This window comes from Pempheris klunzingeri, chromosome 22 (assembly GCF_042242105.1).
Source record: "Pempheris klunzingeri isolate RE-2024b chromosome 22, fPemKlu1.hap1, whole genome shotgun sequence".
Lineage (NCBI taxonomy): Eukaryota > Metazoa > Chordata > Actinopteri > Acropomatiformes > Pempheridae > Pempheris > Pempheris klunzingeri.
The window spans coordinates 12483939-12511845 of record NC_092033.1 but is presented as its reverse complement, the minus strand read 5'-3'; the positions used below and the strand labels follow the sequence as shown (position 1 = coordinate 12511845).

Sequence of the window (27907 nt, the reverse complement as noted above, 5' to 3'; positions counted from 1 at the left end):
CCAGAGCTTTTAACAGTTTTTATTCCTTTTCCTCCATCCTGTATTCTTTTTGGAGAAATTGTATTAATCTCTACCTGTTACCTCCACCTTTGACAAATCTAACCAGTTAACATGGGCTTTGCTTTTGGACCAGACAGCTTCATACTGAAGACATGATAACATGGTTATGAGGTGCAGCCCGAGTGATATCGCTTTTAAAGGCATGAAAAACAGGGAGTGCTGACACACAGTTTTCACAGCGCTATTTCAGGGTGCGTGGGTTTAGATAGAAGATTAGAAAAGAGATCAAGGCGACGAAAACTGTTTTCACACCCCTGCTATATTAGAAAGTCTTACTTAGAGAGGCTCATAAGAATATGTATATTGTTCAATCAGCTATGCTGCAACTCATATCAGAAGAAAAGGCTGTATTTTCATCTGTATGAGCCTGAGAAGGTGTTGCATTCAGGTTCTCTTTGCTCCTGATTAACAGCCATAGAAATACGTGAGGAATTTGCCACCTGCATTAATGTCACCTCTACTCTTGACTTTTGTCACTTCAGGCTTTGGTCATGTGCTGTAGGATTGGTTGTTTGTTGTAGAACAGACCTAACGGGGATTTTATTGCACAAAACACTGTGTACAACAGGTTGCAGGTGAAGACACAACACTGCTTTGTGCTTCTACTGTCATCGTTTAAGTTTGATGCCTTCCATTTACAAGAGTCTCTTTATTAGTTTCAGTGTCTGCTCTTTGTATTGAGCGAACAAAAGGCCATTGACTTTCTGTTGTGGGGCCGTAAACCTGGACGAGCCTTCAGAGGGACATTTCTGAGCACGAGGTATAATCACTACGCCTTCAGCAGCAGCACTAAGATCAAAGCAATCAGTGTCAAGCAGTACAGCAACCCGTGTATCTAGGTCTTCATTTATGCTACACCCTAGTATATTTTTGCCAATTCAGTAGTTATTCACCTGAATGAGTGTCAAAACAAGGGGCTGTAGCTGTCATAGACTGAGGTCATGTCCTCCATGTTCCCATTTCTCTGGGAAATCAGAAGTTTTAACAACATTCTGCAGTTAAAATCTTACATATTATAAATGATTTATGGCAAGATTCCAGTATTTCAAGACTCAATATAGTAAATTTGGGCCGTTTTAGGGGATAATGACAAGAAACTAGATGACGTAGCATGGAATAAGAAGTAAGGGTCAACAAAGTGTTCACTGTACACAAGCACATAGATTTATTTATACAAATATAGTATGTATAACAATTGCATATCAACATTTTATTGTCTTTTTTTTTTTTAATCTTTACGGTAAGTACAGGACCATCAGCTTCAAAAATGTCAAGTCAATTAAGAAAGAGTACCTGTGATTTAAAGATACAAAAAGGGATCTGTTGTGTTGAGATGTTCTGCTTGAAGAGTGACTGAGGGACAAAAACCCGTGAATATCCAATAAAACCTGAGCACAGAGGTGACCTAATGCAAAAGCTGTGGCATAAAGTCACCTTAGTGCCAACAGGTTATTTAGGAAGGGGCAACATCTGGCAGCATGGCACATCTTATGCATGTAGAGTTTAGAGTATGCATTTAGACTTTTAGACGTAATGTAGATCCGAAAAGATTAAAGCTGAAAACGAAATGTTCGCTTTCTGTCAATACATCCATGACGCAATTCTAAAGTAATAATCAGCAAGAGTTCCATGGAGATGCAACATGACGACTCGTCATTCATTAACATGCAGCGACCGGATGGTCTCTCGTGGGTGGGGAAAAAAGTCCTCTAGCACACAGGAAGTGATGCGTTTTATGTTTTTGATTTGTTTGGGATAAAAAGAAAAAAAGAATCAGGGACACTGCACGGTTAGACGAACAAGGAGAAAAGTGCCACCTACAGAAAATGCCAAAGAACAGAAAACACAAAGACGGTTTGAGAGACGCAAAGATCAACAAAGACGTGATCTCTGGGAGATTCACTGCCAAAAAAAAAAACAAAACACAACAGAACAAGGAGCGCTTAACACCAAAGATGTAGATGATATAAAAGTAAACAGACCCGTCGGATTACTACTTTCACTCTGCTACTGGATTTGTAGAGAGAAGTCTAAAACCAAAATTCCCTTCAAGGTCCAGAGGAAATACGATTGTCAAAACAGAAACATAGTGAAGAGTTCTACATGAACTATGTGCTAGCATTCAGTGTTTATACAACGAATAGATTTTAAATAATAATATGCACATCTTAGAAAGAATACATAACATCTGAAAGGGACAATAAAACTTTCTCTTAAATCTCTGATCTAATAAACTATAAAATAGTTTGAAAAATAAACATGATTCTAACATATTTTGATTTCATTTCCACTCTGGTGGAACTGGTGACATTCTGTTTGAACTTTGTTAAAGTCGCTCTGCAACATACATTTTCTAGATAAATCTCAGTTGGGAGTAGCTTAAAAAGTCGGACAATAATCGCTGTTATTGCACATTAATTGTTCATGCCACCTGTAAATCAATAATCTCTTTAAATGGCACAGAGGATAGATTTGGACACAGAGACGGCCTTACATGAACCCCCAGTTTGCTTTACAACGATTTACATTTGCACCTAAGCCATAAACTCAGTGTGTGTGTCTGTATCCGGTCATGAATCTAGTGGTGAGATGTAAAAACTGAAGAATGTGTGTTATTGCTAAACCTACAAGATACAAAAATCTTTCCTGCTACAATATAGAAGGTAAAAAAGAGTTCACATTTATCCAAAACAGGACAGAATAAATCAATGGTCATTCATACATAGACACAAGCACCAGTTGAGGAATCAATAGAAACACCACTGTACAAATGATATCTATGGCAAAATGGCAAAGGTGCCACGGTGCAATGGATGTCGCTAAGCAAATCGAAAATGGATGCTCGTAAAGAAAACAACAAACACAAGAAAGGAAGTTTCAGTAAGAGTCACGACCGGGGAGAACAACCTATAAAAAGGGAATACAAAGATTAAAATGGACGACTTTCAGTGCTAGCCTCCCACATACTTGTTTTTCAAAGCACCAATGTCAGGACAAACAGCTCTCTTTGTTTTTGCTCAGTAATCGGTGGTACACTGGAAGGGAGAGAGTAAGTAAAAAGAGTCTTCTACTTGTTGGTTTCTTCCGCGACGGAGAGATTCCTCTGGGATCCTCGGCACAAACGGATGGTCTTTGAGATCCATCTTTTCGCTTCCCTTCACTTCTTCTTTTGGAACAACCTGCAGATCAGACAGAGAAACAGACTGAGAGCAATGCCTTAGAGCTCGCTGACAATTCAGACGTGAAGACAGAGCAGCACTGATGTGGTTAAGTCTGCGTTGCCTGATAATTTTATTAAATGAATATAGCTTTTAATTGCCAGCTTCAAATCCTTGCGAATCCATTATCGCTGACTTTCAACGTGCCCGGCATACAATGGATCACTGTCATCCCTGCTCTGGGTGTGTGTGTGCACAGCAGGCCTGCCAACTCTCATGCTTTTCACACAACAAACCCCCTTTTACTGCACTGTCTTCTGCCATCCTGCTTCCCTATTGCTGTGCCAAATATAAGGAAGCCACCAAGTTATTCCTAAAAGGACAACTCCAGTATTGAGTTGGACCCTATTTTTACATATTTTGGGTTTGAACTGACTGGTGGCTACAAAAAGGAATTGGTCCAGTAGATCGCCTCAGCCGGCAGCCGCAATCAGGCTACAAAGACTGTGCTGTAATCCTTTGGGGCCGTCACGCCCATCAAAGTACATCCACTAAAAGTGCTTGTTTTTGCTACTGACAGGCTCAGATTGTTATTCGAAGTGTCTGAAAACATTACAGAGGGGATCCCTGCAGACAGACCTGTAAGAACACCATAAAGCAAACAAACAAACCTATTGAGGCAGCAGTAGAGCGGCAACTCCTGCGTTCTCCGAGGTACATTTACTGTTTTCATCAGTGGAGTCTGGTATCTTTGAACTGTGTGATATAATGGCTGTTTCTGGTCAAACTGGTCTGCTACTGCTGCCTGAGGTGATCATTTCACACCCAAAATATGTAAAAACAGGGCCCAGGTTTAAAAATACTGGAGTTATTCATCAATTAAAACACTGGTTACCCATCTTGCAGACGACCAATCACGTGCTTGACACCCCACATGGGTGGTGAGGTGTAGCCTGCAGGTGTAGCAGTGGGTATGTGGTTGAACAGGGCATTATAAATCCCTGTACACTCCCATGTAGAATTATTACATGGCTTTGTTGAATACATGACTCTGCTCGGTCAGTTGCGACTCTCTACGATCTGTTTACGATTATTGATTAGCGATTACTGATAATGTAAAGGACGGGTAATGTACAGTGTTCTGCGTCACCCTGTCGGGGTTTGTTTTGCAATAATGACCGGCTTGCTGTACATCACCCCTTACTTAGCAGAGACTTTTAATTTGAAGGGTTCAAACCTGGCGTTATGTTTCTATTTTTCTCACACATTCTTGTTGCTAATAAATATAATTTCTAGTACAATTTGGACACTTTCTAATGTAAGAAAAGGTTCTGGATTAAGGAATTAAGCAAGTGATTTACTTCATGAATATACGTCTAGCACTTCCTGAATCTTTACTTCCTGTTTTCGCTCTTGAATTGACCTTGAGATGGTGAACATTTTCTTTACTCTGTTAACTTTTGGTGTTTTTTTCTATATATATGTGACATAAAGTTTAAACTTTAAACAAGTATTAAGAGAATGTATTGATGTTATTACATTTTCAAATGCACAAACCTAATTAGAAGAGAAGGAGAGTAGCTTGTCGGGGAATGTGTGTGGCAGGGCTGCTGTGTCGCAGAGACGATGGTGGGGCATTTAGTGACTCTGCTCACGTATTACACAAGCAGCGGGACCCTGAGGATGTTCTGTTTTTCTACAATTATAAGGAGGTTATGATGATGCCATTGCTGGTACCTTGCACTACATTGCTGAAAAACAAACCCTGGAAGCACAATACAAGCCAACAAAATACACTGGCTATAAATAAAAAGTGTGGTGGCACATTTTCAAACTAAAGCAGGAAACTTTCTAAATGCGAGACAAGAAAACTGATGGAAGTAAAACCAAAAAAAACGTATGTTGACTTGAAATTTATTGCCATCTACTGATAATAAACCAAACTCAAAATCTCACTACTCACTACTAGTAGTGTACTGTTGGCGTTTGTTTTTTGCGTTTGGACAGTGACAGAGACATATGAACACCAGGCTTATGGTGCATTCTTGTCTGCTTGTGCGTGTCACTTGGTCAGCAGCCTGCTGGCCGCAAAAGCAAATCTCTGCGGTCAGCATGCCGGCATTGATAAAACATGATCCCTGCTCAGTTCCCTGTCTGTAGCTCCACCACAACACAACGTTACAAGCTCCTAAATACCTTCCCAGGCTGCTCTGTGCCAAGTGCAAGACAAGAGATAGGCTAGAGGGATTTAGTATCAAACGGGTTGTGCCACAGAGATTTTGGACACATGCCCGCCTCCAATACGACAGGGAATAATTCAAGAAGTCTGGGCAGAATTATCCGTAGCATGATATGATTTAGCTCGTCTGATCAGTGTCTGAAAAGTTTCTTCTTGCTTTCACGTTTTGCTATTTTCACACAGTGAAAATGTGACTAGTTCTAAATTTGGATAGTAGAAATATTGTCTGAAGCAGAGGAGTGCAGACCCTCCAACCAGCTGTAGCTTCCAAGTAACAGCACTGCAGGCAGCATCTATCTGTCCACGTACCTGCACAGCATGAGCCACAGATTTAATTGGTTTTAAGTTTAAATAATTTACAGGCCTTACAACAGAATCACTGGCAGACCACAGCAGAAGTGGTAACGTTATAGGATACCGGCCGCTGAGGTGTAAGACTTCGAGCTGGCATGTGAACGCCTGCTGTCCGCACACAAGCTCATAAAAGTGATTGCGTGGCAAAGCAGAGCATGACGAATAAAACTCAAGAAAGTTCAGCCTGCTTCCACTTCACCGCCCTCCATCTATATTCCTATACACTTTCAGCAACTGAATAGTTGTATACCATATTTGCTACAAAAGTGCTTCATAACCATGCCATAAAACAAAATAAGATAAAATAAAATAAATGAAACAAGAAATTACATAAACGATTAAATTCAAATGATAATGCTGTGGATATCTACACCCACTACGGCCTTTTGATTTGTTTCATTGCAATGTAGTACTAAAATAGCATTCCCTTCAGACCTGTCTAATGGAAAAAAAAATCCATGTTGAAGCTCAAAGATAATCTGTGCTCATCTCGATTTGACCTTAGTCCAGTTCAGGCTCAGCTACAGAGACTCTAAACCAAAATAAAGCAATAAGCCAGAGGATGCAGTGCTTTACAGTGATTTTAGCAGAGCTAAGAGCCTTTTGTTAGATATGCTTGTGAACTTTTTGTGAACTTAAAGATTAATTTTAAAACACTATGATTCATCATTTTTGAAATTTTGGGAGATGTGCTTATTCCCTATCTTGCTGAGAGTTAGGTCAGAAGATCGATACCACTCTCAAATCTGTCCACTAAATAAGAAGCTACAGTCATTGGACAGATAGCTTAGCTTAGCATTATGACTTGAAGTAGGGGGAAACAGATAACCTGGCCATTAAAAATCTATCTACCAGCATCTCCAAAGTTCACTAGGCACTCTTTGTTTTTTGAACAGATTTATGGGGATTTCTGTGCTATAACTACGCACAGAAAAAAACAGCTAATTGACTTCCTCTAGGCTAAGAGGTAATTAGCTTTATTCATACAGCGCTTTTATCCATCGCACTTTAAGAAGGTATCTGTCGCTCCTTCACCTTCACATCAAACTCACATCCACTCACACACACGCATGTGGATCTGGAGCAATTTGGAGTTCGTTGTCTTGCCCAAGGACACTCGAGAGAGAGAGAGAGCATTTACTGATCCTCTCATCAAAGTGTTCATTTTGAGACAAAGGCAGGTTGACGTTTTCTGGATTAAATTGTGCAACACGGTGATGTGGTGGTTAGTACTGTTGCCTCACAGCAAGAAGGTTCCAGGTTTGAACTGAGGCAGAGAGCTGAGGTCTTTCTGTGCTGACTTTGCATGTTCTCCCCGTGCTTGCGTGGGTTCTCTCCGGGTACTTGGGCTTCCTCCCACAGTCCAAAGACATGCAGGTTAAGTGGTGACTCCAAATTGCCTGTAGGTGTGAGTGTTTGTCTGTCTCTGTGTGCCGGCCCTGTGATTGACTAGCAACCAGTCCAAGGTGTACCCTGCCTCTTGCCCAATGTCAGTAGGACCCTTAAGGATAGGTGGTATAGATAATGGATGGTTGGGTTAAAGTCGGACTGGTCGTGGAAAAAGGAGGCGGTAAATGTGTTCTAGTAACACTGTTCCCTCTCTGAGCAACCTTTATCATGACAGCTGGGCAACTCCTTAATCTAAATGCATGGAGCTGTGCGAATGCAGCATATTTTTCCAAAATAATCAGCAGCTTCGAGTGTGTCTCAGCCCCTTAAAACTTGGTGCTTGGGCTTTTCATCCTCTTCTCTGGCAGTGTTTGGCCTTGTCCTCCAAGCGTCCGCCTCGCGTCACCCCTCACCCTTAAAGCAATGAAGCGCCTCACCTACGACATGTGGTTCTGCTGAGAGCTCAGGTTCTGCTGTTGCTGCTGCTGCATGAGGAGCTGCTGCTGCTGGCGCCGCCGGGCCGTACGGAGCTTCTCAAAGCGAGCCTCCATCTCCTCCAACACTTTAGGGGTGTAGCGAACCACCAGTTTCACGCTGTCCTTCGCCGCCTTTAGCAGCTCCACCGCTTTCTCGTGGTGCTCGCCTTCCACACTCTGCAGGGGGTTTAGAAACAGAGATTTTAAAGGAAGCTGATTTGAATATATGCTGCAAAAATAGTAACCCCTATTGGAAAAAGAAAAATATTTCCTCAATTTTTAATAGCCTGTGATATTATGTGAAAATGAGCGCTGTTCAAGCAGTTAAAGAAGTGTTTCTGCTCTTTTCTCAAGACATGGGCAGCACTTTGATCTCAACAGCTCTGCTGATCGTTGACTCACATATCAAGCTAGAAATCAAACACTTCTCTGTTTATTGAAAAGTTGCTCAAATACTTCAGCTGAGGATATTTTTTGGAAGCAGGCTTAAATAATGAATAAGGGGAGAAATCCTTATCTACGCTCCTCCTCGAATCCATATATCGAGCCTTTCTTCCCAAACGCTGTGTCGAAACGTAAGTGTGGTTAGACCTACCACACCATTGACAGACAACAGCTGATCCCCTCTCTTTAGGCCACCGTGCCTCTCAGCCACGCCTCCGGGAATGATGCGGGAGATGTAGATGGGCGAGTTCTGCTCCTTGCCGCCCATCACGTTGAAGCCCAGCCCTTCCTCCGTCTTGGGTAGCTCCACCACCCGTGGGTGAGAGTGACCTTCGCTGGCTGCAAAGGCTGCGACTGTAGCCTGAGGGAAGAGAAGCAAGATGGGGCTTGAAAAAAATCATCTTACTACTAACTAAGCCAAAACCCTGAGAGGGATACCTGTACACATGGATTAAGGTTCTCAGACACCATGCCTGATTTCAGGCAAAGAGCAGTTTTAAATTCATATAGTACTTAATTCAATACATTGTACATCTTTTCAGGCTCACAAATCTTTTCCTGCTTTAAGCTCTGTCTACATACATATTTATTTTGAGCCATTACACAGTGTACACAAAACCATAGCTGTCAGCCTTTGCAGAAAAAGAAGTGTGCAAGTTCAAGTGGGTAATTTTATTCCTCTCTCAGGCTGTTCTTTCTCTCAGAGTGCATTTTCCGCATTATGTGCCTCCCTCATTAAAAAGTGGTAGAGCTGAAACATGGACCCAAATCTAAACCTTAACTTCAAACATCCTAAAACATTTGATTCGTAGAGCGACATGTACGCGCACAGTAAAAATGCATCTTATTGGTAAACTACAAATGCAAAAAAAATATTATTCAAACTGAGTCTCACAGTGGAAAAAAAGATAAAATAGTTAAAAGATTATTAAAATATAGAAATATACTGTATATATATCATTAAGTTCAATAGATGTGGATGAAAGCTCCATGGGTGTGTGAACCTTTCTGCTTTTCTTTCATGTGGTGTTCTCAGAGGTCCAGAATGAACTTCAGTGCTCAAATATATTTATCCTATTTGGCGAAGCAACACAGAATCTTAAAAACAAAGAAAGTATCTCCTTTGTCACATGAGACCACATCATATATGGGAATTGTAGTCCTACTTTTGAGAAGGGCTAACACTCACCAAACCACTGACATGAGAGAAAAGCTAGGAAACCTACAGACAACGGGGAAGGTCAAGCTTGGTGCACACTTCACAACAACGGCGCCACAACACGTCTTGACCTTGTCGTCAGGACGTGTCCCAGATACTATTACCACTTTCAAAAATTCAGTCTTGGCCAAAAAAAAAAACAGAAAACACTTTTATTTGGAGCACCTAGGAGATGACAACAGTCTGGGACAAAAATGTCCAGCTTGTAGCCTTTGTCATTATACTCGAAATGAACGCAAAGGAGGAAACAGTTTTTAAGAGAATTACAAAATGACCGTGAAGGTGGACGGCTGTAACAAAGTGTTCGAATTTAGTCAGGGCTGGGGATTCATACTCCACATGAGAAGTTCTCTGGCTTTCTAAGCACATGGATTAACACATCCAAGTCCACACCGGAGGAGCAGCCAGACAACTTTCACCCTCTGTATCTCCACCAGCTGCTTGATGTTCCTCGCTGGCTGTGGGGTTTCTTTGAACCGCAAGCCAAGCTCCTTGCTCCTTATACGTTCAGAACAAAGCACCCAGGAGCTTGTTAGCCGAGCCTGGGAAAGCTAATGGCACACGAACAGAGAAAGAGACACCCTGTGCCCACTGATCCACAGATGCATTGCCACAGGTGCCTGGCTGTCAAGTCGGCGTCATCTATGATACGTGAGGTAGATCGGGGAAAGGGAGGATAAAAAAGTAGAGCAGGGGAGGTTCTGTCAGAAGCTTTTGCAGATGTATATCCAAATTCCCCAGCAGCAGACAAGTCGCTTGGCACTTTTAGGTCTTTTGACTCTCCCTCCAGGCGGCATCCCCATCACTGTTCTCTCTTCTGCAGTACAGTATGCATCTTCATATCCACATTCATTTCTGCTCAAACTGTTTTGCTCATTCCTCTCTCCTCTCCTGCCTGCCTGCCTATTTTAATCTGGTTATTATATTCTGCCAACTTCCCCTCTCCCTCCCTGTTTCTCTCTGTGTCCTTCTCCTTTTCTTCCTCTGCTCCTCCCTCCCTCCCTCCCTCCCTCCCTGTCCCATTGTGAAGCTAAAAGGCAGCTCCTCAGCATGCATACCGTCGCCTCCCAGGCCTCACAGCACATCGACCTTCACAACTTTATCTGGCTTTCTGTGAACGAAAAAACAATCTGGCAGATGGCCGGCGCCTCTCGAACACAGGAGGCGTTTTAAATGAAACGCTTGCAAGAAGATACCTATTTGGTAACCACACCGTACAGTATGACTTAATATATCCAAAGCCAGTTGATCATCAGCACCATTATTTCTCTGGAGTCCACATAGCCCTGATAATCCCTGTCTCCATTAAGATCAGTAATAAGGGCCTCGAGCCAGGAATTAAAGGCTAGATTGATTTAATTAATGAAGCAATCAAAGAGAATCGAGTGGCTCAGGTGAAACACAAATCTCAACTGTCAGGAGATTTGCTGTCTCACAAACTAAAGTAGTCGAGAGGTAGATAAACACAGGTGTTGTCTTATTTCCCATATTTCATCATTATTGCAGCAGCACTTTATAGACATTTTCAATACCATTGTTACAGTATGCATTTTTTCCCCTTTCAGACTCTATCTGTGAAACTGATTGAATGCAATCTGGTTTAGTGATTATCTCTAGAGAGAATAAAAAACTTTTAAAAAGATCCAACTGAGTGTCCCCACAGCTAAGCCAGCTCAGGCCACTAGCTGTGCTCTTAATTGCCCACTGGATATGCAATTTTAAAACAGATTTAGGAGCAGTAACTCTCAAAGTCAAAAAAGTAGAGTGGGAAGACAGTTTTAAAGCTCCTTAAATCATGTCTTCATGGTTGCTTCGGGCTTAGAAAAAAGAGACAAAGTTATTTTTTCTTCCAGCTTAACTGTCACAGTTTATTTGTGGAGTGAAATTACTTCACTCTAGTTAATAAAGACGCTATTTCCGAAGATCAGACAATGGTGCCCTCTCGGCAAAATGACAGGTGGTTTTCCAAATGCAGTAACAGATATGTAATTGGAAGAAATTACTAAAATCTTTGTTGACAGCAAATCATTTTGTGCATCCCATCTAAAGGAGGAGTTTGACATTGTGGGAAATAGACCCACTTGCCTTTTTGCAGAGAGTGGAATGAGGACATTGATAGGCCTTCCACTCTGCAGTCCACGCATGAATTATGGAGCTGGAACCGATTAGTGATTAGCTTAGCTTAGCTTTAGCTTACCCCTGCCAAATGCTCAAAAAGACACATATGGGTACTTCTACAGCTCACAAATGTCATTTGTTTAAGCTGCACATCTGAAATGTAAGGAGTTAGTAAGGAGTTTGTGGTTTCAGAGACGATTAACCTATTCTGGGCATAAAAAAATAGACTAAAGAGATGCTTCACAGGAAAGCACTGCACTTGACTTCTATTTGATAAGAGGGAGCAGCTATTAGCTGGCTCCATTTGAAAGCATTTATTCCTTTTTGTTCAGTCACGGTAAGGTGTAATTGAGTAGTTTTCATTTCCAGTGCACCCAAGAACAAACTCAAAAGGACAAAGAAAAACAGCTGAACTCAGGACACTCAAACACACCTGTGTCAGCTGCCCTGTTCACACTCCTGTGCCTACTTCCAACAACACACACGTGTGTGTGTATATATATGTATATGTATATGTATATATATGTATATGTATATGTGTATATATTTTTTGGATCTTTGGAGATAGCCAGGCTAGCTGTTTCCCACTGGTTTCAGGTGCTATTAAAGCTAAACTAATCACCACCTGAATCTAGCTCCATACATAATTTACAGATGAGAAACAAAACAGAAAGAAAATCCTATCCAATATCTTCTGGCTTTTCTGTTTGCATGCAGATTGAACTAACAGGGTATAACTTGTGAGTGTGTGAGCTTTAGAGGTACCCTTGATTCCAGTCTTTATGCTAATTTAAGCAAATCACCTCCTGACTAGATCCAGATATAATGCACAGACACGTATCAATCTTCTCATTGAACTCTCAGCAAGAAAGACAACAAATATGGTAATCAGTAAGTTTAACTTTTACTTTAACCAGGTATTGCGATTCACCAGACTGTTGGGCGGTCAAGGCGGAGAGTTTGTTGGAGGAACTGGTCAGGAGTGTTCATCATTTGAAATCTGTCTGCACACACACACACACACACACACACTCACACAAAAACACACTTCCCCCTGTTTCTGTCATCCACTTCTATTCGCATCCTCCACCCTCTGCCTGTGATGTCCTGAAGAGGAGCGGACCCAGCTGGATATTGAACCACTGAAGGATAGTGAGGTGCTCTCATCTCCTCTCCTCCCCGCATCTCATCATCCTCATCCTCCACATGAAATCAGACAAGCCTGCCCTCTTTGTTTTACTTTCATAAAAGCCTGTGTCTCTCGCAGGCGAGGTGCTGATCACAAGTCCCGCTCAGATGGCCGGGTCAAACTCATCTCAGTAGTATACCCAAATTAGATGGTTCCATTTACAGTGCACCTGGAAAGATCTCTTTTCTGACTTTGTCCTTGACCTGTGCAACAGATCTAATCAGCAAGCAACAAGAAACAGGCACCTGCTGTAAGGGAAATTACAGTTGATCATGCACATGTAATCATGCTAGTTTCCCATATGTTTGATCACTCTGAATCCTGCACAACATAACCTTTGAATGAATAAAACTTGAATGCCTATAAACTAAGGCACTGTTGCCAACGTGGATCAGAAGATCCTGCCTGTTAGCTTGTGAGCTCTTTGTCTGCAGAACAAAGGCGTGCAAGATGCTAACTGAAAAAAAAAACCAATAACCTTCGTCGTGTTTTAATGCTCTGAGTGTTGACGGTGTGTACTGTAAGAGATTTTTCTCTCGTTCCTTGTTGTCAGAGTGGGATTACAAAACTGCAACAACACTGCAAAATTAAATACTTGAGTGGAAGCCAGGATATGTTAAAAAAAAAAAAAAAAAAAGGATGAGCTTTTTCAGTGATTGACATTTTATGTGAGTTTTATCTCAATGAAACAGATATGAGTTGTCAGCTAAACAATCTGATATGAGCAGTGGACCGAAGCCTAAATATCAAAGCCTGCATAGTGAATACAGAAATACTTTATCTTGGTTTGATTTGAATGTATACTAAAGACTTTGATCACAAAGAAGAAACCTATTCAATACTGTCAGCCTGTCAGTTGTGACAACAGCAAAACAAACATGCTTTTATCATTATGCTGTTTTACAGACTCATTTTTCATCCAGGTTGCGCAACAAGATATAAAGTGACATCGGTGTTAATAGCAAACAAAATTTCAATCTTTTGGGAGTAAAGCAGATTAAAGATGGAAATTTAGTGGCGGCTAATCTGATGATTCAGGGTGAACATTATGTGGAATTAAAGAAAGATTTACAGCTCACATCAAAGACACTCAACAACTGAAGATTGTTGAAACAAGGATGAAGAGCTGGCATTTCTAGTAGAGTCATACTGGAGGAAGGGAGGCCTTTCAGCAATTAGAATCTAAGCACATTTTTATAGTTTTTCTTATTGTAAATGTATGTCTGCTTTTAATGCCAGTAGTGGTTTTGCACTTGTTTGACCCTTTGAGGTTTCCCAAAGCAAACCTAAGATGCTATGATGCATGCAGCCTAAATTACAAGATCCATTTAAACTTTAACAAAAACATCTTTTTGTCATGTTTGCTGAAACCGTCACTATATACTGACAGTACTACATGAGACAGACAATCTGTCAAAAATGAGCTTCCTTTGGCTCCTCCTAGTGTTCCTATTGTCATTTGCAAGAATCCACTGTGCCTGAAGGAAAACAACCAATCAGAGCAGGAGGAGTCTCTAACGCAGCGCTAACCACTGCTTTAGCACACGCTGCCACATCCATTTTAAAGATTCAGGAAATGCAAACTCTGGCAAAGCAACCTATATCGGTGCAAGCCTCCTAGAACTTTCCAAATAAACCTCCACTTTATGTATCATTCCTAACGCTTGTCTCTGAATCTGACCAGCAGCAAACAGAGATGTCAGACTTCTGCATATTCCAGCTAACCGCATTTGGATCCACAGTACTTGTGGGACATCTTAGCAACTAACAAAAGCAGCTGCTTATTAATCTGTACATGCTGGTTTATTCACCTTAGTGAAACTGAGGGTTGCACATTTAGTGTTAGTGCATGCTAGAGAAGTTTAAAGAATGCGTTTGTGTGTTGTCCTTCAAGGAACTTCAAGAAAATGAAGGGCGATGACAATCTGTACGTCTACTGTACACTATCCAGGGGACTAATTTTCGTGTTTACTTTCAGTCGGACTCAGTTAAGTCTTTCAAAATGATTTATATAAAACTGAAGTTTATCCAGGGGTAACGTCTCACATATGCAGTAACATCAAAGTAGCGATTTATCATGTGATATTGGCATCCAGCCTTGATCCTACAAAATTGGCACTCTCGTGTGTTATTGCTTAATTACACGCACACTCTTAATGAGGGTCATTAGCGAGGTAAAACATATTTTACTTATTTTGTTCTGCTTTTGCCAGAAGAAAAGATTGGAGCGGTATGACGGAGGAGTGTGATTAACAGATAGTTAGCCACTCATTAGTTACAGTCAAATCTAATATGGTAATAACTGATGAAGATATCGGATACAAATCTCCAGAGCAGTTCTTACCTTAGCTGTGGCCCTCGCCTGGTACTCCGGACAGCCATTCACTGTAATTGTTTCATGCATGTACTGGTACACCTGAAAGAAATGAAGAGAGACAGGTGTAACAATTATGGTTCACATAGCTGAAAATTGCAATCACCAGCCTGTGTCTGGGCTCAAACTGTTCATTTCCATAGTCAAATAATGGTGTTCCCTCACAGCTGGCTGTGCAGACACGCACTGTATTAGCAGGCCTGCAAATGTATTTATAGGCGAGGCCATGCAAACCAAGGTTTTGTCAAATTCACTAACACCTTGCAACAAAAAGCCCCTTTGAAATGTGAAGACTTTCTGCACACATCAGCAGTAAACCAGGCAAATGAGGAAGATAATTCTGTGTCTAGACTCTCAGAGAAGATAAGATAATATTTAAATTACTGTGTTAAGGATGTTTTAGGGTGGAAGAGTACCAGCCGTTAAGGTTATATAATGTTAGTTTAATCATAATTTGGCTGAATAGAGCTTTTTATTTGTGCAGCACCTCGGTACGCAAACATTTCTTAGCAAATAAGAAAAGATCTTAACTCTTAGCTCAGGGAAAGGAGGCCACAGTCTGGTCCTGACTTTTATTTACAGCACAAAAAGGCTCCAGAACAAGCAGTAATACTTTACTGCTGGGACTGAATTGGTGCCAAGACATGAGTTTGTGAATGTCCAGTTAGGTGAAAAGGGAGGTTTTCTGCTTATTTGCCGGGGCAGACAGAATCAATGAAGACAGCTGACCTTTTCAGTTAAGACATGTCTTTCAAAGACACCTTACAACTGAACTTGATAGAGTAAAAGAGAAAAAAGGGACTGTGTTGAACAGGGGTGTTTGGTTAACAGACTGTAACCTTATCGGCACCAGTTCTCTTCTCTATGAGAGCACTTCTGCTCTTCTACATTTGATTATATCTCCACCAAACTAGTCTGTACTGCAGCTTTTTTCAAATGTGCTACTTCCCTCCAATGCTGAAACCAAATAATGAACAGTGCAATAGGAGGAAATAATTATGCTAAGTTGGTGAAAATCACTTGATAAATCACAGTAAAGATTTCAGCAGACATGTACTACGATTGCAAATCCATCTACTGTTTAAATGTTACATTTATGGCAGTTTCTGTTATTTTAGCAGATGTGCAAGCCCACTTTAACCAGAGTAACGATACTGTACATTTCTCAGTGTGAAATAGACTCAAAAGCATTGACATATTAGATGTTGTGGCTCCGAGATGAATTATAATCATCTGCTTCCACTCACTAGACGATGTCCCTCATCAATGCATGGCAGCCTGCCTGGAAGCGAACACACCTGGTAGCTTTGACGTACCACAATGCAACACTGCAAAGGCGTTGCTTCTCTGAATTATCAAAAGGGTGTATACTAAATAGGGTACAAACTCTGAGATACTGGTATGTAGAGATCTCAGAGAGGGGAAAATATCCCTGAGCTTCTGTTGTCTTGTCTGCTCATGAATCTCAAAGACCAAATGAGCGGCTTTTGAGAGTGCAGCTTTACATTCTAGGCTGCAACACATCTTTGTAGATTTATGGTGCTGATGCATTCGGAGAAAAAGAGCCTGCAGTCCACACACACACACTCAACTCCCAAATGATACCTTTTCCCGAGGACTTCTTCCACCTTTGCACTTTTTAAGGCTGAGCACAGCTTTATAAATGCCATGAAAGGTTTTGCTTGCCTCTGCCTGCCCGCAGAGTGTCTTTTATTTTCCCATCCCTTATTATCCCTTTTCTTCACACTAATGTTACTGCTAATTACATTATTTTCATTCTCTCTCATTCTTAGCACTTAACATGGTATCCGTAACATTGCAGGCTCCATCAATCAAGTAGTGGCCCTTGCGCCTCCAAACCTCGATCATTTTGTAATGGCTCTTTTCAAACCTGACAGGAGCGTTACAGATTGAGCTGCAATGTTAGTACAATATTTGGCATCTAGTATGTGAGCAGCATCAGCAGGGTGTTCTCAGTTCTCTCCCATAAGTGATGAATTTTAAAACTTATTTTGCAGTTGAAGGCTTAATTAATGACTATCAAGAGTGCAGGGGAAGCTGCCTTCTCACTGGCGGATACCTTAACACATTTTTGCATTCTTTCCTCCTTAATTAGATGGAATATATGATTCTGCTCACTATACAGTCTGGCAGTGGATACGCATAGTTAGTGGATATTCTTACTGTAAGCAAAATAACATTTAGGGAGGGAGATTTTTACAGTTTTTAGTAGACTATATCACCATAAAGCATAATTAATGTATTTTTCTGACACACTGATGCCTTAAAACAAGCTGAAAACAAAACTGAGATCCTTTTATCAAATAGCTAACATGTTAGCAAGCAGTTGCCTGCTGTATTTGCATATCAAGCAAACGTCATGCTGTGTTTCTGCCACCTGCAGAATATAAGTCCAATATTCACTCTCCTTTTAGCCTGATTTTGTCTCCTTTAGGGAAATCAGCTCCTAACTGCTCCACTATGTTCAGCTAATCACTAACATTGTCTGTCTGTTGTTTGGCACTGGGTAGGAGACAGAACCAAAACAGTAACGCCGTGATAGTGATAGTTTGCTGTTGATTCATCACTATGAGCGGCCCCTTTCACATACACATTGTAATTTGATCAATTGTTGGTATACAAATATTTAGTAATGCAGCTTTAAAATTCTCTTATTCATAGTATTTCATAGTTTATTCAACAGATTTACTTTTCTTTGTGCATAAGAAATGGAAAGTAACTATTACAGCGCTCTAAAGGAGGTGAAACAAAACACACATATAATATCTCTCTACGTACCTAACCTGAATGCAGAGCCCTGAACAACAAGGCCATAACATGGAACAAATTGCTATGAGCTTTTGAATGTCAGTCTGCTGTTGTTTTGGCTGCACTTTGCTCTAAAAAGGCCAGATGTCCTGCAGCCATAAATTCAATTCCCATTCTGCCTGTCCTTTTGCCAGACGTCTTCACTGTCCATCCCTAAAGCATGTGAGTCCTTCGGTCCAACCCCTTCTACATGTTTCCTTCCCACCTGGGTCACCGCAGTGGATTATGGTGAAGCGCATGCACAAACACACACACTATTCCTGATAGGATACCGGCACTGGCACCTACAAGGAGGATGCCACAAAGCTGGAGAATAGAGAGAGAAGCCTGTAGGGCAAACTGACGTGACAACGCTGCTTGTAACCATGGCCTCCTGCTTCCTCTACTGAGTCAGAGAGACAGAGAAGAGGGAGGGGGATGGGTAAAAGAGAGGTCTTAGCCTGGTTGATGTTGGTGGAAATGGATGAAAACCAGCACAAGACCTAACAACACACTTTCCCTCTCAGTGATGCTACCCATGACCATAGAGGGAAACTATTGAACTTGCACGGACCGACTTAATGATGTGGGAGGCAGATGCATCATGACGGAATCGACACAAATCCTCCACCCTCGCTTGCTTTTGCTTTTATAAAAAACAGTCAATTATGTTGATTCAAAATCTCTCCTGAAGTTTAAAATTAACTGTGGTGTTAAAGCTGATGAAAGATGCGATCACTCTGGCCTGCTTTTTGCACTTCCTGTGTTCGTCAAGTGGGACTATCTAACCCAATATACTGCGAATTCCCACTCTATCATTTCCAGCTGGTTAGTTCTTCCAGTCATTTCGTCTTGTGTCCTTCCTTTCCCATTTGCAAGGCTGATTGACCCTGACAACTCATTCAGGCTTATGCAGTGAGACTAACGCACAGTCCCGCGATCACCCCCCCCTCCCTCCGTCATTGATGAACGTGGCGGGGAAAGACAACCAGCTCATCAAACTCCCTCTCTTTGTCATTTAGCCCAACGCTGCTGAACAGGCTCCTTTCCCTGCCGTCCATTCCTCATATTGACAGGCGGCCTGTCATCCCTAACGAGGCTGATTCATGTTCAGCAAATTCTGTTGGCGTAGAGTACGGATTTAGGTGTGTAGGTGGACTTAGAGTGGGGTTTTTAGCTTTTTAGCCTATAGACAAGATTAGTATGTCCATGTTATCAGGCTCTGTGTCAGCCCACCAGACTGTGAAATGACCTACATCACGTGTGTGTGTGTGTGTGTGTGGAGGAAGGAATCATATCACAGTCTACACAAGGCCTGGACTTGAAAGAAAGGTCATCTGTAATAATGAATTGTCACAGAGGCGTGTGTGATCAAAATGAACAACAGGAGGGCTGGGCTTACAGTTTAACCTGTGTTTTATGGCTCTGTTAACTTGAGAGTAGTTAACACTGATGGATGGCATAAAGGAAAGAAAAGTGAGTGCGGTCAAAATGAATTAAAATGTGATTATAAAGCACCGAGGCTTTAAACAGGAGGAAAACTGCTCCCACCAAATGACTCTACCAGTGTTTTTTTTAGTTTTTACTTTTAAAAAATCTGTTAACTGCAAAGAATACAGTACTTTGAAGACCGATGAATATATTTTCCTACTACAAAGTGGCTAAAGATTTAGTTTTTTTCATTCAAATGCATCAAAATTGCTTTAGATTGGTATTCTATCAAAATTAGCATTTTTTGTCAAAGCTATGTTATCATTTTGTAGTCGAAAGTGCTGATTTATTTCTTCCAGGGTGGTGCATTCATATGCTGGTGGGTAACTCTGATTTAAAAAAAAAAAAAAAAAGAATCCAAAAGACAAACAAGATGCAAAATCGACAGCAGTCAGAATGACAATATAGATTTGATGGCTTTCTCAGACTATTTGACAGATTTCTCTGACTGAACACTTAAGTGCTATTGGGAAAGGATAACCAACAGTATCTTAAGTCACTTAAAGTCTGCAAATGACAGTGAATGGTAATCAATGGTTATGTGCAAAGTAGGAAAAACGCATTCAAATATACAAAACACAACATTTTGATAAATTCTTGGCAGTAATGTAAAGAACGCAGCATGTATGTAAACAGCAGTGAAAGGGCTAAAACTTAAAAACACCACTGTGGTTGGGAGGGGAACAGATCATCTGGTAAGTGAACCCTGTGGCTGTGAACGCTCCCCCTTGTCACAAACAGACGCATGGAAAAAGACCTAAGTGCTGCTTTCTCACCGAGATTCCCTTCCACTGTAAGCCTGTCTCTTCTAATTGCCTCTGATACAGACGGTGCATCAGAGGACACAGCTGCTGAGAACTGTGATATTCCGCCACAATAACTCCTTTAATTCTCTGCGCAATGCCAATAATAATCTACAGTATGCAATAGCGAGCACTTACAACCTGTCCTCCAGCTGGCTCAGCACCGCAGAGAGAAGCTGTTGTATCATGGGCTCTCATAAACCTCTAATCGACTATAAACCGGAGTCAGCCTCGCTGCCGCCCACTAATCTCAGAGCATCTCTGATGGTTCCCCTGGTGACTGAGCTTAGCCGGCAAAACTGTCCCCCACTTGAATGCGCTGGGCAAGACTAGATCAGGGTGAATAAAGGTGAGCAGGTAAGCCACAGTCGGGGGGCTGATGGCGGGCACAGGCAGATTTCTTTTTGGTCAACAATAGTAAATATAATATGCAATTTGTTTACAATTCATTCTGGAGATACACCGAAAAGACAATAGGGAAGTACCCATAACAAATGAAATGAAATAAATTAAATCCTTTGTCCTCAGATGAACTAAATTTTAAACAAACATTCCAAATAATTATTATAATGAAATTAATCTATTATGAGGCAAATTCATCTTTCATTTCTCAAACAAACAGAACAGATTGATTTATTATTCAGAAAGATGCCATTGGACCTTCCTGGGTGTCACAGAGGACGGCAGCCTGTCGGTCCTTGCAGGCGGATATTTTATCCGAACAATTCTTCTTCGCTGCTTGAAATTATGCAGCGTCCCGTGCAGCAGTGATATTATGAATGCAGTGAGGGCTCAGTGCTCCAGGAGGAGACAGCTTTGCATTCATCATGGACGCACACAGATGATTGTTTGTCAGATTGGAGGTCTGATGTTTGGAGAAGCCGAGTGGTGTAGTTCATAAGTTCCAACAGCCATTTAGGCAGAAATCAACTGGGGAAAGAGAGTGTGAACCATGAGGAGGCAGAGCCGACTGATGAAACAGCCGGCTCTTTGTGCGTGAAGTGGTCTGCATCTTTGCCTTTTGGTAAAGGGAGTCTTCTTGTGCTGCTGCTGCTGCTGCTGAGGGCCTTTTAAAAGAGGTTTTTGAGAGTCACTGTCATTGCACTCCACTGACTGGCACTGAGATCAGTCAGCCAGTTGCCAGACGTGCAGTTGGTGTCAGGATGTGCCAGGCTTCCCCGAGCAGGCCAGAGCAGAGCTGGACGCTGTGAAGGGAGAAGACTACTGCTTTCTTCCTTTCTGTCACTTTGCATGATGTCAAGGGTTTTTACGTAATGTTCTGTCACAAGCTATTCCTCCTAATTGGTCACTTTGCCAGTGTGGCGAACATTTCATTATTATAACGAGACACTTACTGAAAAATGAATGACCTCCCATATTTATTAAATAAAGCTTAAAATGAGTTTCTATAAGAAATATACTAAAGGGACCATAGAAATATAAGTGCATTACTGACTGTACTTTATGCATTCATTGACCTCTCTTCTATCTATAAAAATGCCCCATATTTTACAAGATGATCATATGTTTTGGAAGTAAAAATATCTGCCGGGTAAGTAAAAGTGGGAACAGTATCATACACGTATCTCAAAATTGTATTTAAGCACCGTACATGAGTAAATATACACTTCCCAGCTAAATCACCACCCTGCATTACCGCAACTATAATGGATGGAAATAAAATGGAAATCAGGGGTCTTGTTAAAAAGCCAAACACTGCCAGTCACTGTACACAGTACTGAACACTGAATACTGAAACCTGAGTCACTGTGTGAGTGTGTGTGAGTGTGTGTGAATGAGCATTAGATTAGATCCTGATGAGCAGACTGGCACCTTGTATAGCAGCCTATGCCATCAGTGTATGAATGTATGAGGGCATGCAGGGTAAAGAGCTTTGTATGGCTGGAAAACTAGAAGTGCAGTCTATGTACCATTTACAATGCCCTCCTGGCAACAGAAGCACGATCAACAGCTTCATGGTTATATCTAGGCAGCTACTTGGATAAGCAATCGGATAAGATTAGGGAAATATTTGTTAAAATACTGAAAATGTAGATACTGGCTTAAAACACAAGAACACCTTGACCTTTTCAATTATTAACAAAAACCATGATCCACTTTTTCTAATCATAACGTAACAAGTTTCAGTAGCCTGAAGTCGAGGCATCACCAAAATCAGTAGGATACAACGTCTGTCAGTACAAAATTTGATCTGATCTGATAGTTGGTGAGATATTTCAGTCTGGACCAAAGTGGTAAACCAACCAACCAACTGACTGACAGACAGATTTACACTTCTATGCCTCTAGCATGGCTAAAAACGCATACATATTTCAAACATGGTAAAACACATTCACACTAATGTGGCCCCACTTTGTCGCCGTGTTTGAAATCAGGATAAAGTTGCAGATTCAAAATTCTCCTTCATGAGGTTATTTTGATTACCCCCTCATCAATATTCAAGTTACAAACGGAGAGTAAACTGGAACTTTTATGGCTTAGAGAGTGAGATTGGTGAACCAGAGATTTCAGCAGCTGGCCTAGAAATCCTCCAATCATTGATATAGATCAATACTCCCAAACATGTTCTGGTTATTATTGTGCTCTGAGGATGTAAAATATTATTTTGATGTCCCAAATAATGTCTAATGTTGAGTCCCTTCCTCTATACACTGATCAAATCTGTTAATTGTTTGCTTTCATATCAGGACAATTTAGATGTTCACGGGGGGGCCCAGTGGCATCTGTCATTAGCTCCTCTGCTCTTTAAACTCCTAAACAAATACATGTCAGTGGGTGATGCTTCAGTTTATCGCAACAGACAGGAAACTCAATATACAAGATCTGTAGTTATCAGCCTGTGTAGTGGTGTAATGTAGAGTAACTGCTCTTGTTTGCATTCGCCTGATGAATGGTTTTAAGCTGATGGATCTGTGGGTGGCTGCGTGCATGTGAATGAAAGCATTTTAACAAGAGGACAAAAACCAGAACCCCTGTTTATGATTCACACTTTATTCCATCCGTGTAAATGTGATTATTCTCTAACAGTTATATGCTTAATTAAAATTCGGTGTAACGAGCTTATTGAGCCTTCAAGTTTATGAAATGCTCATAATGTTTTCTGGTCCTGTGATTGTTCTAATGTGCAGTGTGAATTTTTCATGCAGTCAAAAACATCACTGTTGCTGCTCCGGCAGTAACGAGGCAGAGCAATGATCAATTTAAAATTTTGCAGCCTTTGAAAGGTACCTTCTCAGAATTTGTTTTAATAGCCATAATTCTCCCCAACATACTGTTTTGTTGAGTTTCAAAGAAGCAGTTGTGAGCTGGGAGCACAGTTTGGCACCACAGTATACTTCAATACAATCAGAAAGTGGTCAATTTCACCTACAGTGGAGCCAAATCATTGAGCAACTACATTAACAGAGCTTAGCATGACCAGATACTAAATGTAAGGTCAATGCTACAGGCTAGAATACTCAATGCTACTTTGTAAGTTTACTTACTTGTATTATAGCAAACTATGATTTAAATGAATCATAACAAAGTATAACAGTGACACTTTTATCCTGTGTAGCATTCTAGTATTAAAGTGGAAGGCGACTATACACATTTAATAGACAGAAAAAGATGTTGTGTATGTATGTGTTAGTAAATTCCTTTTTCATATCATTTCATTATTTAACTGATACACTTGTGTTTCTTTCCCCAAGGTCGAGATGCTGTCACTAACATAACGTCGATACGCTTCAACATCACGAGTGGTAAAAGTGACAACTTCAGCATCACATGAGCGTGAACTTGTTTGTTTAGAACAACCATGTACTGCAAAGTGCTTAACATGATCTTTAAAGAAAGATATGGTTCTCCACAGTTTGTTTGTTCCGCTTTTCAAAGAATGTAGAAGTTACATACAAGCTAGTTTATGGCTCACATCTAACATTTTTAGTAACCTGATTTATTAGGACTCTAATGATTTGTCTTTTTAAGTTTTTCATGTTACCAAAGTCAACTAATAGCCCGCAGGGTTCGCATCTTGAATTGATGTCAACACAAATGGCAAAAACACGGATTTACTCCAGAACAGGGCGACATAAAAAGACAAATGCACCAACATTTGCCACCAGGAATCAAATAGGAACGTCATTGGCATTGTACAAGCACTCATTTACAGGGCATGTACTTTTTGATTCGGATGAAATATGTATGTTTAAGCATTAAAATTCTATTTTCATACTATTTTCTTCTGCATAATATGTGTGGGGTTGAGGAATCAGTGCTCTAAAACGTCAGTGCTTTTTGCTAAGGGCTGGGCAGCGATTCCATTTGACAAACACACATCGGATGTTTTGGGGGAATGTAGACTACCCTAACAGACGAGTGGTCAAATTCATATAAATAATGCAAGGTGAAATTCTCTTGACTAGAGATTAGAACATGCTGCCAGTGCAAATGAATGAGGACAATTCCCATCTTTCTCTCTGCTCCAACATGATAGAAAGTCATAAAAATGACTTAACACGGGGGCAAGGAAAGTATAAAGTGTCTCATTGTGAGTAACTTTGCAAAGTTATAATGTAGCTCTCATACTAGGTTCAAGCGAAGTTATCAGAACACAACCTGATGTCTGGTATTTGTCATGCCCTTCCATGTTATATCATGTCTTCACAGAAAGTGATGCATTCTACTTTTCTCTGCTAGGAATAATCACCCCAATACTGTGCACAGTGATTGATTGGAAAAACAACACAACAAGGAGTGCTAGCATGAGAAAGGTCATCAAAAAAAAAGAAAATTAAAAAAAAGAGTCTCACAGAACAAAAAGAATGAAAAGACCAGAGTCATGTTGGTGTTCACGCACCAGCGGCTCTCTCCCTTGACAGTGACTCACCTCTCTGATGGCTGTGCAGAACTCACTCTGAAGGACTTTCTTCAGAGACTGGAGCTTATGACCGGGGACGTCACCCGACTCCTGCAGCTTCTCCAGCAGCTCGATAGCCCTGGCAACATCTGGCGGAGAGAGAAAATGAGTGTGAGTGTACGTGCGCGGGTACTCATGCCAAGGGGACAGAGGAAAAAAGAAAAAAAGCCCCATTCAATTACATTAACAGCACAGCAACGAGGAAGGCGCTGGAGCGAATCAATGGGTGGGATAATGGAAATAGACTCAGTCAAGGCCAAGTGGGGCAAGAAAGATAGAACAGCATCCAAGGCTCGTTTGCATTGGTTTAGCTCTAGCATAAGAATAAAGGATAGAGGGAATAAGTCAGGAACTCATTTGTTCAAAGGTAACACTTCCTGGTAAGAGTAGGCACCAGTGGGCATTACACAGCATTTACACTAAACCATAAGCCTGAAGTTAGAGGCTGTGACTCTGGCGTCTGCTGAGCTCTTGTCCCATAATTAGCCTGAATTGAATGAGTCCGTCAGTTTGGCTGATTAATTTCTTTCCCTGTGAAACTGGCAGACCAAATAGAGATACATAATGGAAGGAGAGGGAAGTGATTTGGTACTCAATCACTGGACTTAGACTGTTCGGTCAATAACATGTTTTATTCAGCTTGTGCGTGCAAAGACCTGTGACCAAACTAAAAAGATGCCTGGTACACTTTTAAGGTGGAGTTGCAGGAATTTTGATGTAACCTGATGTTGCATGTACCTAATGATAAGGGCTTAGTTTTCTTTAAAATGCCAGAAAATAGTTAAGGGTAGTCACAAGTTTTAAGACATATGAGGATTTCTTCAAATAGCTTGTTTCATCAGAAGAACAGTACAAACCTTAAAATATTACATTTACAATACTATAAAACAGAAGACATACAATTAATTTTAATAACTAATAATAATTTAACATTTATGGGCCACTTGAGAGCAGTGCAGCAAGCAGTAGACACAAATAATCACAATATAAAGGGTATATGGAGAATATGTTCACAAATAATGATGGAGCAACATTTACATTCATTTGAAATTGTGTTTCTGTCCATTTGACAAATGTAGGATCAATATTTCGTCTCCTTTTAGCTCCTGTTTGGCTCCCCACTATCTCCAGAGGGAAATATCTGTCCCTAGAGCTGATAAATACTTCATTATGTTCACCAGCTAGTCTAACTTTGCAGTCTGATGATGGGCAGGTAGTGTCCAGTGGGTATTTGAAGCTTTCTTGCTGAGGATAGCTGCCTGCAGTGGTTTAAAACAATGATGGTGAGAACTGTAAGACTAAAGGAAAACAGTAAAGTTATTTTCCACCTGCAAACGCAACGCTCATACTTTATATCTGACTAACATCTTTTATTTAAGACCCACAGCTCCAACCGTGCTTGCTTGTCCAACAGAGACTGATCAATACAGAACAGGCACATACACATACTCTAGACCAGTGCACATGTGCTCTTTGTCAGTCCCACATGCTCGTGCATCATAAGTATGCAGGAAAAACGGGATAAACAACAAGACATAACTTGTTTTCCTCTACTGCAAGAAGCACAAATAGTCATTTGTCAAGCAAAAAGTTTCTCAAATAAGGGGATTTTGCTGTTCTCTGTTTTGAATTGAATTTTTCTTTTTCTTTTGAACTGTTGGTCAGACAAAAAAAAAAAAGCATTTGAAGGCTTGTCCTTAGGCTCTGGACCACTGACAGATTAATTGGATAATGATTGTTGATTACCACCCTTATGACAAGCACAGCTGATCTGAAGAGCATAATGTCTACAGTAAAGGAGAAAACATACCATTAGATAATCACGTGTCATCATACCGAGTAGTGAGTAAATGCAAACTGACTAATCAATTCCCTCACACTGTCGCCTTACTACAAGGCTGCACCAGTGTCTCTTTTCACAGTAGACAGAGATAAACTGTGTGGAGGCATAACACACTCGCACACACAATCTCACATACACACTGATATTGGATTCTGGGAATATAGAGTAACTCAATAAAGCAGACAGCAGATGGAGGAGCTTTTACTGTTTGCAGACCAGTGGGAGACAAGAAAAGAAGTTATCTCGTGCCTCGGCTGTGTGAATTCCGTATAAACCATAAGAAGGAAATGTGAAACACACTAAGATATTTCCCTTTATTACATTTGGCCTTTTTACTACATGTAGAGACAATGAGCATGCCCCACAGAAATCCAATGCCTGTTTCTATTTCTAGCGCTCTGTAATAAAGCACTGAGGATTATATTGATTTGCCCGTTTGCACATTCAGTTCCCATCGAGAACGGTTACGACTCACGAGAACTAGTCCACTGAGAGTTGTATTGGCAGATGAGAGCTGGCAATGGGGCAAGTCATCAGGATAATGCTGAGCTCAGCCACTGATCAAACGATTCTACTCAGAGCCTCATGTAAAGATGAATTTAGATGCAGTGTTGACTGTAATGTTATTTCCGCCTGCCAGTCACTTCACATCCTGTGCAACCAGCAGTTGTCCTCAGTGTGTTGCCATCAGTTCCAGTCACCTGATCCCCACAACCACCCGCGCACCTGCTTGTCATTCTTCAGCTGACCTTTTGCTTAGTCACTGTTGGTGCACCTGTCGTGATCTCCTTTCTTTCACAAAATAATGCACTTTACAATAAAAGCACTGGCAGATTTACCACAGTGGGTGATTGGGATAATTACACTAATGCTAGGTCCTGTAGGAAACACTAATTTCCAGATGACTCATATTAAAATGAGAATCCTGTGAAATGGGTTTTAGAATAGCAGTGGAAGGCGACATTCATGATTCGTGCTAAAATGCTAAAGCCGCACATCCCTGGTTAAGATTTAGCTTTGA

At 41.0% G+C, this 27907-nt stretch overlaps 1 protein-coding gene across 1 annotated transcript in view; it reads right to left on the bottom strand.

The window, feature by feature from the left end:
• Positions 1-1976: 1976 nt before the first annotated feature.
• Positions 1977-27907, bottom strand: part of lin7a (lin-7 homolog A (C. elegans)) — a 37134-nt gene continuing 11203 nt past the window's right edge. Inside the window, exons 2-6 of the mRNA XM_070853709.1 lie at positions 25014-25132; positions 14991-15062; positions 8272-8481; positions 7638-7853; positions 1977-3239 (exon numbers count right to left, since the gene is read on the bottom strand). Of these exons, the coding sequence (XP_070709810.1) occupies positions 7638-7853; positions 8272-8481; positions 14991-15062; positions 25014-25132 (617 nt within the window). The 3' untranslated portion in view covers positions 1977-3239. The remainder of the gene's footprint in view (positions 3240-7637; positions 7854-8271; positions 8482-14990; positions 15063-25013; positions 25133-27907) is intronic.